General features: G+C 39.8%; 1 protein-coding gene across 1 annotated transcript in view; it reads left to right on the top strand.

Annotated features, from left to right (window-relative positions):
* Positions 1-16,285, top strand: part of plcd3a (phospholipase C, delta 3a) — a 30,103-nt gene that overhangs the window by 9,183 nt on the left and 4,635 nt on the right. Inside the window, exons 3-8 of the mRNA XM_079391474.1 lie at positions 2,767-2,995; positions 11,408-11,537; positions 11,654-11,879; positions 13,220-13,421; positions 14,966-15,110; positions 15,226-15,378. Coding sequence (XP_079247600.1) covers positions 2,767-2,995; positions 11,408-11,537; positions 11,654-11,879; positions 13,220-13,421; positions 14,966-15,110; positions 15,226-15,378 — 1,085 coding nt within the window. The remainder of the gene's footprint in view (positions 1-2,766; positions 2,996-11,407; positions 11,538-11,653; positions 11,880-13,219; positions 13,422-14,965; positions 15,111-15,225; positions 15,379-16,285) is intronic.

Genomic DNA, 16,285 nt, shown 5'->3' with positions numbered 1-16,285 from the left:
TTTGTCCCAATCCCTTTAAAGGTCCTGAGTTCTCCACATGGTTTTGTCCGATCTTAAGTTAACCAATGTCATAAGTATGTTGATGCTGTTAAATAAAGAAGACTCCTTTTGTTTACTCCTTCGTTGTGCGGATTTATTGCTACAACCACCAGACCATAACAGTAGAGACATGTTCAATTTTTATGGATTGATGTTGAATATTTATTTACCTGGTTGAGTGGATCTAAAATTAATATAAGAAAAATAGATGTTATATTTTATTTTGATAAAGAGTCACATTTTCATGCAAAAAATTCTAATATTATTAGGTAAGTTTTATATACACAAATGTAAATGGTCAGAAAGGAAGCCCAGTATCTCCCACTTCAAAGTTGATTTGAGGATTTATTTTGAAACTCTTCAAGGTCTTTCAAATCGGAAAGCAATCAGAACTATGAACGCACTCAAAGAACTGAACTCCTCTATTCTATTGTGATTATTGATGTATACCCTCCTTGTTGTTGTTTTTTTATTATTATTATTTTATTAAATTTTTTTCCTTTTTTTTCTTCCAGGAAAAGTGAACACCATGTTTGTAACATTTTGTTATGCTTTTGAATGTTAATTGTTCAATATATACAATTAATAAAAAAGTACTATAACATGTAAAACAGGAACATGAAAGGATTATTCAAAAAGCAACTCATGTAAACACCTTAATCATAATATTGTTTTATTCAGATTAAGGTAAATAATTAGATTACTGATGTCCATGTAAACATAGTCACTGTGATGACACATTTGACCTCCTTCTTACATGGACTTTAAATAGTTTTTTTTTCCCTGTAAGTGTCCTTGTTGCTTGTTTATCATTCATTTACGTGTTTATCATCACAATTGAAAGCATTTAGATTGGTTCATTTTAATTTTGTTTAAATTATTATTTAGTTTAGTTTAACTGGTTTGAAGTCTTATTTTAAATGACACAGATAAGACTTGCTGGTAACACTTTATAATAACGTCCAGTTATAAGTCATTTATAAGTGATTAGTTAATGATTAACTAATCGTTTACAAAACATTCATAAGCAATTAATAAGTGATATGCTAACAATTTGTGTATGTTTTGTTAATTCATTTAAAAGTCATTTACAAGTAATTAGCTAATGATGAACTAATCATTTACAAAACATAACTATACATTCACAAATGATTAAGTAATATGCTAACAATTTATAAATCTGTCATAAGTTATCTTTATAAATAGCATCATGAAATAATTAAACACATCCTTAACGGTTAATAGTTACTAGTTGTAATTGTAAATGTTTTACAAACTTTATGGTTTCCAGTCGTGTGTGCGTAAATATATATATATATATATATATATATATATATATATATTCACAAACAACCTGTAACCTGGAAGGTTTGTAAAACATTTATAACTGATGATTAGTTTACACTTTAGATTAGGGGATGCAGAAAGCTTTGTAAATGATTTATAATGTTTATTGAGATAATAGTACAATGTTGACATTTCAATGATTTATAAGTGATTAATAATATATTAACTAGTAACTATTAACCGTTAAGGATGTGTTTAATTATTTCATGATGCTATTTATAAAGATAACTTATGACAGATTTATAAATCGTTAGCATATTACTTAATCATTTGTGAATGTATAGTTATGTTTTGTAAATGATTAGTTCATCATCATCTAATCACTTGTAAATGATTCAAAACTTATTCTACAAAACATAGATAAAAATATTAACATATCAATTATTAATCATCTATGAATGCATAGTCATGTTTTGTAAATGATTAGTTCATCATTAGCTAATTACTGGTAAATGACTTTTAAATGAATTAACAAAACATGCACAAATTGTTAGCATATCACTTATTAATTGCTTATGAATGTTTTGTAAACGATTAGTTAATCATTAACTAATCACTTATAAATTACTTATAACTGGACGTTATTATAAAGTGTTACCGACTTGCTTTTAGTTTGTTTAGTTTTAGTTTTGTTTAATTTAGTTTTGTTTTATTTTTAATTTAAAAGATAAATATACAGTATATTGTTTTTGTTTATTCAGGTGGTTTATCTTAGCTTAGTTTAGTTCCTTTGAAGTGTTCTTTGGTATGATACAGCTAAAATTTGCTTTTAGTTTATTTATTTTTGTTTAATTTTATTTATATATATATATTTTTAATTATGCTAGTTTAATTTAGTGCTTTAAGTTGCTTTTAGTTTAGTTTTTATTTTATTTTAGGTTTTAGTTTTAATGTTTTAGTTTTGTGTTCATTCAGTTAGTTTAGATTCATTTAAATCTTTTGATGTCTTTTGAACAATATATAGTAATTATCAAGATGTTCTTTTAATTTGTTTTTGTGTACACATTTTTTCTTTTCGGTTTTTAGCTTGTTTTCTTTTAATGTTTTCTTTTTTGTGTGTCTTAGTTTTGTATTGTTTAATTCAGGTTGATAGCTTCAGTGTTTCAGAGGTTGCCAAATGTTGGACATTTGCTCATAAGTTGACATATATAATGGAGACACTTTAATATTAGGGTTTGTTTAAAGCAGAAGTTTCATGTTGAAATTATGTTTGTTTGAGTGGCCAGAATGATGTTTGAAACTATTTCTTTTTTTGCAGTTCTGTGTTGCCACAAATTGTGCATAGATTACACAATTCACATTTAAGTAACAGATTATGTCAATTATTTTTAGTAGCGATGGTCCAATCACCCGTTTGTGTGTGTGGGTTCTTTCTGTCAGTCTGTGTGGCGGAGGTGGAGTGTGTGCGGGAGGGCTGTCAGTCGGAGTGTTTGCGACGAATGGCAGATCTAGTTCCAGAGACCCACTGCTTCACTGTGGTCTTCCGTGGAGGAAGGAAAAGCCTGGATCTGTGCTGCTCCACACAGGACGAAGCGGAGCGCTGGGTTCGGGGCCTCCGCACGCTCAAAGACCGCGTCTCCAACATGAGCCAGAAAGACAAGCTGGACCAATATCCTTAAAGCCATACTTGCAGAGGAAAAATGCTAGTAATTTCCTAACTGCAAGTAGACACACATTCACTGCACATTTTTTGGAAATGTAACAACAGTTACAGAGAGTATAATTCAGAATATTATAAAAGATTTAAAAAATTCTAATGCCAAAGATATAGATGGTTTAGACTGTAATTTAAAAAAAAAATAATAGTGATATCTTTTTAGCACCAATTACTCATTTCGTGAATTTATCAGTTACACAAACTACATTCCCAAGTTGTTGGAAAACGGGGTTAGTTACCCCAGTTTTTAAGACAGGTGATCCAACTAATGTGGTAAATTATAGGTCGATTTCCATTCTATCAGTAGTGTCTAAAATAGTAGAAAAAGTAGTAACTGATCAAATTGTGAATTTCGTAGATATACATAATTTATTGTGTCCAATGCAATTTGGGATTCGTAAACAGCATTCGACAGAAACTGCTGTGTTATTTTATTGAGCAAATTCGGTCAAAATTAGATAAGGGTGGGGTTGTTGGTGCTGTGTTCCTTGATTTACAAAAGGCATTCGATACACTAAATCACAATATTTTATTATCTAAATTATCACATTTTAATTTTTCTGAAGATACAATAAAATGGATTGAGTCTTATCTTACATCAAGGAAACAGTGTACCCGGATTAATACATATCTTCTTTACGAGATTGTCCCACAGGGGTTCCTCAGGGGTCAACCCTAGGGCCATTACTCTTTAGTTTGTATCTGAATGATCTTCCAGATGTTTGTCCTGATGTGCATATTCAAATGTACGCAGATGACACTGTGATTTATGTACACGACAAAACTAAAGAAAAGGTGGCACAAAAATTATCTATTGCAATGGCAAAAATTTTAGATTGGTTTACTCAGTGCTGCTTAACATTAAATGTTCGTAAAAGTGCATGTATGTATTTTAAAATTAAAAAGAAGAAGGAGGTCCAACCAGCTATATTAGTTAATGGTGAAAAATTACAAATTGTACCAGATTTTAAGTATCTTGGAGTTATTTTAGATTCTCATTTGACATTTGAAAAGCATGTTTGAAAAATAGTTTGTGCAGTGTCACCTCAACTTATAAATTTTTAATTTATACGGAGTCAACTTTCAATAGAAGCCTCAAGAGTTTTCTTGAATTCTTTGATCTTTTCTCATTTCTCTTATTGTATTACTTCATGGTCGCAAGCAGGAAAATCTGCTCTTAGACCTTTATATATTTTGTATAAACGTGCTCTAAAAGTATTCGATAGGAAACCTTGCAGGTTTCATCATTGTTTGATTATTGAGAAGTATAATTTTTTTACTTTTGACAATTTTATTGCGTTTTATAATTGTTGTCTAATGTACAAAATTGTTAACAATCTTGCACCCTCACCCTTAAAGGAATTAGTTTTTTCTTGTACTGAAAATATAAGACAAACTAGAGTTTCGTCTAGAGGTGATTGTGCAGTGAATTTTAGAGCTACTGATTTTGGTCGTTCAGCTTTCTCTGTAAGGGCTGTTAATAACTGGAATAATTTACCAATTACTATAAGACAGTGTTCTACTTTAGCACAATTTAAGTTACATTTGAAATCATGGTTAAAAACGAGTCAGGTGTGTGAGCATTGAGTATTTCCGTGTTGTTAATGAAATTGAAAAATGTAAAATGTTTAGATTTGTTTGTAGGATGATGCTTTGCATTATTTATAGGGGATATTTTGTAGAAATTTGGCTTGTAGTTTCTATGTGAGAAATCATATTTTTTATGTTAAATTTTGGAGGGATTTTACTGTAAATGGTATTATACTGATTTTGTTTTGTCACATAATTTGTTTTATATTCTCCTGCCCAGGGACAGCAGATGAAATTTAGCTCTGTAGCTAATTCTGGGGCAGTTTTCGGACTGTCTATTGTCCCTGTCAAATAAAGAATTAAATAAAAATAAAAATAAATTACACCAGAGGCCAATCTCGAGAGACTGGTTCCCTTAGTAGACTATTTCACAGCGTGGAAACTACTGCCAAGTGTGTCTGGATGGGTCCTGAGCACTGTAGAAAGAGGCTACAGAATCCAGTTCGGTTCTCGTCCGCCTCAGTTCAACGGGGTGATTTCCACATTTGTGGGCCCCGAGCAGGCTCTGGTAATGGAACAGGAGGTACATACTCTCTTAAGGAAGGAGGCCATCGAGGCGGTTCTTCCTCACGAGAGAGAGTCCGGGTTCTACAGCCGGTACTTCATAGTTCCAAAAAAGGATGGAGGGTTGTGTCCCATTTTGGATTTGCGGTGTCTGAACCACTGACTGAAGTTCAAGATGCTCACGCTCAGGCAGGTCGCGTCCCAAATCAGGTCCGAGGACTGGTTTGTCGCGATCAATCTAAAAGACGCATACTTCCACGTCTCCATCCTTCCCTCTCACAGGAAGTTCCTGAGGTTTGCTTTCGGGGGCAAAGCTTACCAATATCGGGTACTTCCCTTCGGCCTAGCACTCTCACCACACACTTTCACGAAGTGTGTGGACGCCGCGTTAACCCCGCTGCGGCTACGGGGCGTCCGCATACTCAATTATATCGACGATTGGTTGATTCTCGCTCATTCAGAGCGGAGGGCGGCTCAACATCGAGATGTTGTTCTCGCCCACATGAAAGTGTTGGGGTTAAGACTAAACGCCAAGAAGAGTGTTCTTTCTCAAGTACAGAGAACCACTTATCTTGGTGTAGTGTGGGATTCGACCACGATGCAGGCACGTATGTCTCCTGCTCGGATCGAGTCAATCCTCACGGAAGTCAGGAGAGTGAGAGAAGGCCAGTCACTCACTATCAAGCAGTTTCAGAGACTGCTGGGTCTGATGGAGGCTGCGTCCAACATGTTACCTATTGGCCTGCTGTACATGAGACCCCTACAGTGTTGGCTCAAGACCAAGGGGTTCTCCCCGAGGAAGTAACGCTAGCGACAGACGCATCCCTCACCAGTTGGGGAGCGGTCATGAGTGGCCGCCCTGCCCACGGTCGGTGGAGAGGTCATCATCTCGCCTGGCACATCAACAGGCTCGAGATGCTGGCCGTGTTTCAGGCTCTGAAACACTTTCTCCCAGACCTGAGAGGTCACCATGTGTTAGTTCGCACCGACAACACATCGGTGGTCTCTTATATCAACCACCAAGGAGGTCTGCGGTCACGCCGCCTGTACAGGTTGGCACACCAGATCCTTGCGTGGGTCCAGAGCAAACTCCTCTCACTGAGAGCGGTTTACATCCCTGGGCATCTAAATATGGGAGCAGACACCCTGTCGAGGCAGGGGCTGTTATCCGGGGAATGGATGCTTCACACCGAGGTGATGAAGCAGATCTGGGGAGTGTTTGGCCAGGCTCAGGTGGACCTCTTCGCCACTCAAGAGTCAGTGCAATGTCCCCTCTGGTACTCTCTACGCCATGGTACAGATGTGGCCGAGGCTTCGTCTGTACGCCTTTCCCCCGATCGCTCTGCTCCCCGGAGTTCTGGAGAGAGTGCGCCGGGACGGACTTCGGCTGCTATTAGTAGCCCCGTTCTAGCCGGGCCGAGTATGGTTCTCGGACCTGATTTCCCTCCTCGACGGCTCTCCATGGGAGATTCCAGTCAGGAGGGATTTCCTCTCACAGGCAGGAGGCACCATTGTGCACCCCCGCCCGGAGTTGTGGAAGCTGTGGGTGTGGCCCCTGAGGGAGTAGAGCTCATAGCTGCCGGTCTCCCAACCGAGGTTGTTGAGACCATTCTCAAATCCAGAGCTCCCTCTATGAGGAAACTGTACGCCCTGAAGTGGAGTCTCTTCACTTCATGGTGCGGAGATCGCCAGCTCGACCCAGTTAACTGCCCAGTTGGCACAGTGCTGGAGTTCCTGCAGGCTCGACTCTCCGCAGGGTTAGCCTACTCCACCTTGAAGGTCTATGTGGTGGCAATCTCTGCTTACCACACTGCTCTTGGTGGACTGACAGTGGGCAGACAACCCCTAGTTACACGTTTCCTCCGTGGTGCACTGAGGCTAAGGCCTCTGGTACGGTCCCGCGTCCCCCCCGGGACTTGGCTGTGGTGTTGAACGCTCTCTGTAGGCCTCCCTTCGAGCCTATTGAGGAGATCTCAGATCGCCATCTCACCCTGAAGACCGTGTTTCTTCTGGCGATCACTTCTCTGAAGAGAGTTGGGGACTTGCGGGCCCTTTCTGTGGCCCCTACCCATTTGGACTTTGCGCCTGGCATGGCCAAAGCCTTTCTATACCCTTCTATTAGCCTTTCTATTCTATGTCCCCAAGGTTCCTTCTGTCACACCACAGCCTGTCGTGCTGCAGGCCTTTAGTCCTCCTCCCTTTTGGGAGCCTGAACAACTGAGGCTAAATTGTATGTGTCCAGTGCGAGCACTGGACGCATACGTCCACAGAGCTGCCTTGTGGAGGAAGTGGATCTGCTTATTTCCTTGTGGATCTGCTTATTTGCTTTGGTTCCCCTAAGAGAGGTTTTCCTGCATCCAATCAGACCCTCAGTCGGTGGATTGTGGATGCCATTCATTTGGCCTATGAGTCCTCTGATCTCCCCTCTCCCATGGGAGTCAGGGCTCATTCCACTAGGAGTGTGGCGGCCTCCAAGGCCTTTCTCGCTGGTGTACCTATCCAAAACATCTGCAACGCTGCGGGTTGGTCCACACCTCTGACCTTTGTCAGATTTTATGGCCCGGACATGCGAGCCACTCCAGGTTCTTCCGTTATCTTCCCCTAGCTGTGCTCCATATGGATACACACAGGGCAGGGATTTGGAAGTCTGGTACCGTGGGTATCTCGTTCCCCAAAGCGTCTCCTGACGCAGCTTGAGTTCCTGAAGAGGAACGTCTTAAGGCTAGTTCACACTACAGGATTTTAAGCCCGATTTAAGCCTGATTTGCAAGTTAACGAGCTCGCCGACAGGTCGGGCTATAATCGGGGGAAAATCTGCGGGTGATCGGCGCTCCGCGATCTTTGTGTGTGAACTACACAACGATGCATCAAAGACACTCGCTGACGCCTCGCCGACGCCAAACAAATATCTAGCATGCCAAATATCTGGACCGACTCGACATCACGTGGTGTCAGGTGTGGTGACGAGCTACAGCCAATGAGAGAGCAAGACATGGGTTGAGGTCACCGGAAGAAAAACAACAGCAACTTCGCTGAAAGAAAATGCTTATATTTTTGCACATACGCATCTTTCACAGGCTTTTGGCTGCTATATTTTTTATTAACCACCAATAGTCACTGTTGCCATGACTGACAAACACTCACACTACACTCCTGTTTTCATGCAGTGAAAAACACATCGCAGAGCAGAGAGGAAACTGACCACACACCGACAGAGAAGACAGAGCAGGTTACTGCTGATATGAAACAAGGGCTCAGGACTCTGGCTTTTAAATGGAGTCATTTTTAAAGAAATTCGAACAATAAATACCTTTTTGTGTCGTGACAGATCACTGTATTGCCTCATACACGTGAACCGATCATCTTTTCATATTTACTTAATGCACGAAATGAACATGAATAAACATCAGAAGGTGTTTAATTTCAACCGCGGAACACACCATTGTAAATCCACCGAAGTTAATCTACTCCTGTCTGATTTGGGGTTAAGGTTAGAAGGGATACAGCTGCAGCTACTGGGCATGCGCATTTACATATTTTCAGAGCCCACAATATAACGTGAAACCAATGAAAATGGTTTTAAAAAGCACATAGCGCCATAGTTTCATCACTTTGCCAGTGTCGCAGTGACCGTCTTTTTGCAGTAAAGGACCTGTCATAGTTTAATGAGTGGAAGATGACATGGAGCTCGCGGTTAACCTGCATTGTAAACAGATGAGCGTGCATGTGCATATACAGTTCACAGGATTTTGTCCACAGAATGATAAGAGCACACTTTTTAACATATTATTTTATTATTTAACACTCAGCATTTAACTTTAGCGCTGCAAGCTATGCATACAGTGCATGAGCAGATTTTCTGGTAAGCAAAACAAGCACTTTTAAATACCTCAGTTTATTACCGTTACCATGGCAGCCAACAACAGCACAGCTTAACCCTCCGCATATATTTATATTTAGTTATATTGAAAAACTTTCAATTCAGTCGATCTGGAGGCCCATTGCTCTGACACCCATCTTCAGCAAATGCTTTGAGAAACTCATCAGAGACTACATCTGCTCTGTGCTGCCTGACTCACTGGATCCCCTACAATTTGCATATCGCAGAAACCGTTCCACAGACGACGCTATTGCCTTCACCCTGCACACTGCTCTCTCCCACCTGGAAAATAAGAACACCAATGTGAGAATGCTGTTTGTGGACTACAGCTCAGCATTCAATACCATAGTGCCTGCCACACTGGTTGAGAAGCTCCAGACTCTGGGACTAAACGGATCTCTGTGCAGCTGGATCCTGGACTTCCCGACAGGCAGATGTCAGGTGGTCAGAATGGGCAACAACACTTCATCCCCGCTGACCCTCAACACTGGTGCTCCTCAGGGCTGCGTCCTCAGCCCACTCCTGTACTCCCTGTACACACACGACTGTACAGCAACACACAGCTCCAACGTCATCGTCAAATTTGCTGACGACACAACGGTGATAGGCCTGATCACTGACAACGATGAGACGGCCTACAGAGAGGAGGTGAGAACCCTGACTAAATGGTGTCAAGAGAACCACCTCTCACTCAACATCGACAAGACCAAGGAGCTGGTGGTGGATTTCAGGAGACAGAGCAGAGAACACACACCCATCACCATCGACATGACACCTGTGGAGCGAGTAAACAGCTTCAAATTCCTCGGTGTTCACATCACTGAGGATCTCACATGGTCCGCTCATACAGATGCAGTGCTGAAGAAGACACACCAACGCCTCTTCTTCCTGAGACGGCTGAGGAAGTTTGGAATGAGCCCCAGCATCCTCAGATCATTCTACACCTGCACTGTGGAGAGCATCCTGACAGGCTGCATCACCGCCTGGTTTGGAAACAGCACTGCTGGCAACCGCAAAGCTCTGCAAAGGGTCGTGCGAACTGCCCGTCACATTGTTGGAGGTGAGCTTCCCTCCCTCCAGGACATCTACACCAGGCGGTGTATAAAGAAAGCCCGGAGGATCATCAATGACTCCAGCCACCCGTCCCACAGACTGCTCTCTCTGCTGCCCTCAGGAAGACGTCTCCGCAGCATCCGATCCCGCACTAGCCGACTGAGGGATAGCTTTTTTCCTCAGGCTATCAGGCTAATGAACAGTAAAAACTAATACACCCTACAGCACACTCCCACTTTACAATATACCACGCACTGCACTTTAATTCCATACAGTTCAAACTGGACTACCAGTACACTACTGCACAAATACAACAATCTTTTTGCCAGCACTGGATACCATCCAATGCACATCCATGACATTTGCACATCCGGTTATATATAATCTGCTGCATCTTCGCATATTACTGTGTGTATATAACGTAGAATGTGTACTACATACTGTGTATAATGTGTATCGGTAACTGTATGTCTGTCTAATAGTACACTATGTGTACTGAGTATATGTATGTGTATATTACACATTGTCATCTGTATAAGTCTGTACGTATGTATGGTAATGTCTATATGTAAATTGTCTATATGTAAATTGTTTCTGCAGTGTCTGGAGCACGCTCTCAAGAATTTCACTCACGAAGGCACACGTGCTGTGGTGATGTGACAATAAAAGTGATTTGATTTGATTTGATTTGATCTTTTTCACCCCGTTTTAACGTATTTCTGTGAAGACTGGCCAGCTGTCAGGCATGTTCTGATTGGTCCGATCACCTCTCAATCAAGCTCTTTGCGAACGGTCAATTCTCGCGTGTTTTCATGACAAAACGTGGTTTAGGGACCGAATCGAGTAGTTAGGTGACAGAGTTGTTGTCAGCTCGTGTAGTGTGTAACCCCTGGTTGCGGATAATTTACATAGAGTCACGTAGTGTGAACACCACAATGACTAAAAGACAGACAATCAAGTCATGTAGTCTGAACGGCACAACGATCTGCCGACGTGTAAAGTCCTGTAGTGTCAACTTGGCTTTAGGTTACGTATGTAACCCCAGTTCCTCGAAGGAACGAGACGCTGCGTTGCAAGGCCACACTTCCGGCATCCCTGCCAGCGCTTGCTTCATTCTAGAAGCTGACGCCGGTTGCACCGCACGTGCTTTTATACCAGCTGGTCATAACGTCACCTCGCCCGTGATGTCCCTCCCATCCGTTGGACAGATTTCATTGGTATTCAGAGCCGGTTACGCTGTAGGCGTTCCCCAAAGCATCTCCTGACACAGCGTCTCGTTCCTTCGAGGAACTGGAATTACATACGTAACCTAAGACGTTTTCCTTGACTGTGCACACTTGGATTCGAGGCTATCTGAGACGTGCGGATCAGAACCAGGATGGGAAGATGAGCTACGACGAGGTGAAACATCTGCTACAGCTGATCAACATAGACCTGAACGAACAGTATGCACGCACACTCTTTAAGGTTCGTGTGAGAGATCAATGTGCAAGTGGCAACAGCTGTCATATAAACTAAAAGAGTTTAATTTAAATGAAGCCTCAAGCAATCTCTCTCTCTTTTATTCCTCCTCTTGTCTGTAGAAGTGTGATCGCTCGTGTGATGGCCGGCTGGATCACGTGGAGATAGAGGAGTTCTGTCGTGAGCTGATGCGCAGGCCGGAGCTGGACGCGGTGTTCAGGCATTATACTGGTAACGGGTGTGTGCTCACCACCTTGGAGCTGAGGGATTTTCTCGGGGACCAGGGCGAAGACGCATCACTGGCCCATGCAAAGACTCTCATCCACACCTATGAGCTCAACGACTGGGGTATTCAGCCATCAGCACCATACATAGAGATACTGTATACACACACACACACACACACACACACGTATATATATATATATATATATATATATATATATACTCTTTAAAAGTTTGGGGTGTATAAAAAACTCTTTAAAACTTTATATGTAACTTCATATATACTTTATACTCCATACTTTAGTTCTTCAGTGTATACATCCAGGAGAGTAGACAACAGTATGCACAATATTTATATTCTTACTTGCATTAACAAGACTTCCCAGAATGCAACTTACTTGCATTCCACTTTTTCTTCTTAAACATTATTTTTACTTCTCTTGCCATGCTGAATCAGAAATGTAATCTTATGTATATAGTATACTTATGTATACTTACTTATGTATTATGATATACATAAAAAATTATCCTTCCACAGAGGTCAGTAAGATTTTTTTAATGTTTTAATAGAAGTCTACACCGATGCTCATCAAGGCTGCATTTATTTGATCCAAAATACAGTAAAACAGGAATATTGTTACAATATAATAACTGTTTTCTTGTTTAATCTATTTTAAAATGTTATTTTCAGCAGCCGTTACTCCAGTCTTCAGTGTTACATGATGCTTCCTGTCTTTACTGTCACTTTTTATATTTTAATGTAACCTTGCTAAATAAAATTATTAATTTCTTTAAAAAAATATATAAAAAAACAATAAAACTAAATAAAAGTCGAAATTTTCACTACTGAGAATAATTTTGGCCTTTAAATTTTTATGGGGCAGTGCAAGTACAAATCTGAGCCCTGTATTGTAATTTGAGAAACTAATAACAACTTTTAGAGTCACAGCAAAAGGAGCTATTTGTCAGAGCTGCTGTCTAGCAGTCGACCCATGGCGCTCATGCGGGCACTGTCAATTCAGATCAAGCTCACATTTCCCTTGTTGTTCTCCCATCATTTCCTGTCTGCACTCTACTGTTTATATACTGTCAGTAAAAATAGCACAAAGACCAACTCAAAACTGATTTTAGTTTGTCATTGTGTGATCTAATCATGTAAAATATCCAATCTGTTGAAAACTGGAGTGCAGGTCCAACAGTAAACTGAAAAACCACACCCGTCCACTTCCACAAACTAGTGTGAGTGCATAGCTCAGTAGAGTGTCACTGGTTATTGTGTCAAATAACTGACAAACCTTGGTTATTCCTTTCAGCTCTTACTAGAATTGAGAGTACATATATTAGTGATTCAAAAATAGGATAAAAAGTCTGTATTACTATAAGCATTTCCTTATCCAGCTCTACTGAAGGTTGTGTTTAATCATGTTAACTTTTAACCAATATATTTTCTTTATGACCCTCAGCCCGGAAGAATCTGTTCATGACCCAGAATGGTTTCACCATGTACATGCTATCGAAAGAGAATGATGTGTTTAACCCGGATCATGCTCACGTGTATCAGGACATGAGGCTACCGCTTGCACACTACTACATCTCATCTTCTCATAATACCTACCTCACCAAAGACCAGGTGACCAGCGCCAGCAGCACCGAGCCCTATATCAGGTACAACACCCACTCAACTGCACCTTATAATATGACTTCAGCACCACAAAGGTACTGCTAGTAGACCAAAAAACACACTTATACTTTGCTCTGTAAAATCCCAGTTATTACTTGTGTCTGCATTAGCGCCTTCACTAAGCTTAGCTTAATTAGGAACCATTTGTGTTCTGTAACTATTGCACTGCGAGAAAGAATTATGCCTAAGGTCACAGTAAAAGGAAACACTTTTAAACTGACCTTTGGTAAGTTTTTAAAATGTTATTGAAAGAAGTCTCTCTTGCTCGTTATGGGCTAGGTTTTCTAAACAGTGTAAATTAGTTTCAGAGCACAATTCCATAAAAGCGCCAATGGAAGGGAAAATTCTGCGTGTGTTTTACTGACAATGCACACATTAAAGAACACAGACGCAACATCTCATTTCCATCATGACCAGGCGCAATCTACCAAGAGCAGCGCAAATTGCCTCCTGCTTTAACATGCATTTTTGGGCGTTAAATAATGGCGCAAATACAAGTAATTTGACTAGTGCAAACCACGTTGCATGATTCATTTTTATACTCCCCTCCCATAAATTTTGTGTCTGAAAGGGAAACTCCTACAAATGCATATTCAATAAGGTCAGGAGCAAAAATAACTGTCCACGCCTTTTCAGCACTAATTCTTTGCTGCGCGTCTTTCGTAATTCCTGACAGTACTATTTTAACACCAAAAAACAGTTTGCGCTGGCTGTTTGTAAATCTGGCCGTATGACTGTAGTTATTTCACCAAACACAGAGTAAAAACAGTAATATTGTGAAATTCAAAGTTCAAGGTTCAAAAGAACATCATTTATTTGAATATCTTTGAAAGTCTATTGTATTTCTTCATTGCATTTTTTTTATTTAATGTGTTCCCAAACCTCTGAATGGTAATGTAACTATTTAAATGATATCCTACAGTGCAGCACTTTTTTCAGGACTTATGAAAAAGAATGGCCTATCATTATTTTGCAAGGTAAAGAAAATATTTTCAAGGAAACCTAAAAATATATTTGTGTGGTAGCATTCAAAATAACTTGAAGTAGAAAATATGAATTGCTTAATTGTTGCTTAAATAAATGTGTCTACATTAGGATAAACCAACGATTTTATTTTGTATTTATTATATTTTATATATTTCTTGTAAACCAAAAATTAAGGTAATTTATAGGGTTAGATTAATTAGAAAAAACATCCTTATCAACTGTAGAATTCCGTGGAATGGGATTAAATTTTGTACAATAGAGCTATGAGCCGGTAATATGTTTAAGTGCACACACAATGAACTAGGAATACAGTATGTAGAAGTTTATGTATGACAGGTTATCCGTTCTGCGGAAATCTGTAAGGCTCATTTTCCATCCAGGCCTTTATCTCATGAATTATTTGATCACCATCGGCAGCTGTACAAAACATAACAACTGTGTTATGAGATACAACACACAACGCTAATTCACATACTTGGATGTTATTTAGTATTCATACTCTTTGTTTGTGGTTAAACTTGTGAGTTTTGTGTGTGTTTAGAGCTCTGCATCAGGGCTGTCGCTGTGTTGAACTGGACTGCTGGGATGGTGATAAAGGAGAGCCTGTGATCTTCCACGGACACACACTCACCTCCAAAGTGCTCTTTAAAGAAGTCATTGAGACCATCGCTCAGTACGCCTTCAAGGTGCAGACACATGAATCATAACAGCCTATGATGAAAATCTTTGGGTTTGCATGTTTGATAGTTGACACTTAAATAATTGATTCTCTTGAATAACCATGTCTCTCTCTCGCCGTAGACATCTCCGTATCCTCTGATCTTGTCCCTGGAGAATCACTGCTCAGTGGAGCAGCAGGCGGTCATGGCGCAGCACCTTCACTCTATTCTGGGAAAGAAGCTCCTGAGAAAGCCGCTCAATGACCTGCCCCTCAAAGACCTACCCTCACCTGAGGTCACACACACCCCTTTTCGTTTTGCTCTTGCTTGACTTGATGATTAATAAAATGTCCAGATGTTAAGAGATTTTTAGGCGTAACTGGTTTAAAAAAAGTTTATTTTTCAGTACGCTAAATTAAACATTCCATGTTATGTGATCTCAGCGCAAACTACTGTTTCAAGCATTTAGTAGTTCAAGCATTTGTGTACTTTCACATGCTACTTTTTTATATAAGCGGTATGTATTATGTACTGTACTGTCCAGTGAGCATGCTGAATTTCTCAGTGTTAATCATAATACAGTGATAATACATAATACAATAATTACTCTCACTTCACGTTTTAGATAGCTATAGAGTGCCGTCACTCACACTTACGTAACTACACTCAAAATGTACACTGCTGTTCAAGATCGGGGTCGTTATCTTGTGCTCACTAGGTGCAATTATTTGATGAAAAATACAGTAAAAACAGTAATAATGTGAAAAATTCAAATGTAATTTATTCCTGTGGTGGCAACGCTGAATTTTTAATAATTCATTCTATTATGCTGATTTGGTCCTTAAGATAAAAACCGAATGTTGAAAACGGTTGGGTTGCTTAATATTTTGTGGTAACCATGATATTTTTTTTCCAAGATTCTTCGATGAATAGCAAGTTCAAAAGAAAAGCATTTATTTGAAATACCTTTTTTTGCAACAATGTAAAAGTCTTTACTGTCACTTTTGATACATTTAACGCATATTTTCTGAATAAAAATAATATTTTAGTAGTATTACTGACCCCGTACTTTTGAATGGTAATGTGTGTAATTCGGCAGACACTTTGTAACGCTCTGACCCGGATAACTCTTAAAATCCATGAAATGAAAGAGACGGAAAACGGAAACTTGGTGTCCCACACATTTTAATGGTTGGTACTCT

This window comes from Barbus barbus (assembly GCF_936440315.1).
Source record: "Barbus barbus genome assembly, chromosome: 3".
NCBI lineage: Eukaryota > Metazoa > Chordata > Actinopteri > Cypriniformes > Cyprinidae > Barbus > Barbus barbus.
The sequence above is the reverse complement of the archived record's forward strand: the minus strand, read 5'-3'. Positions and strand labels throughout refer to the sequence as shown.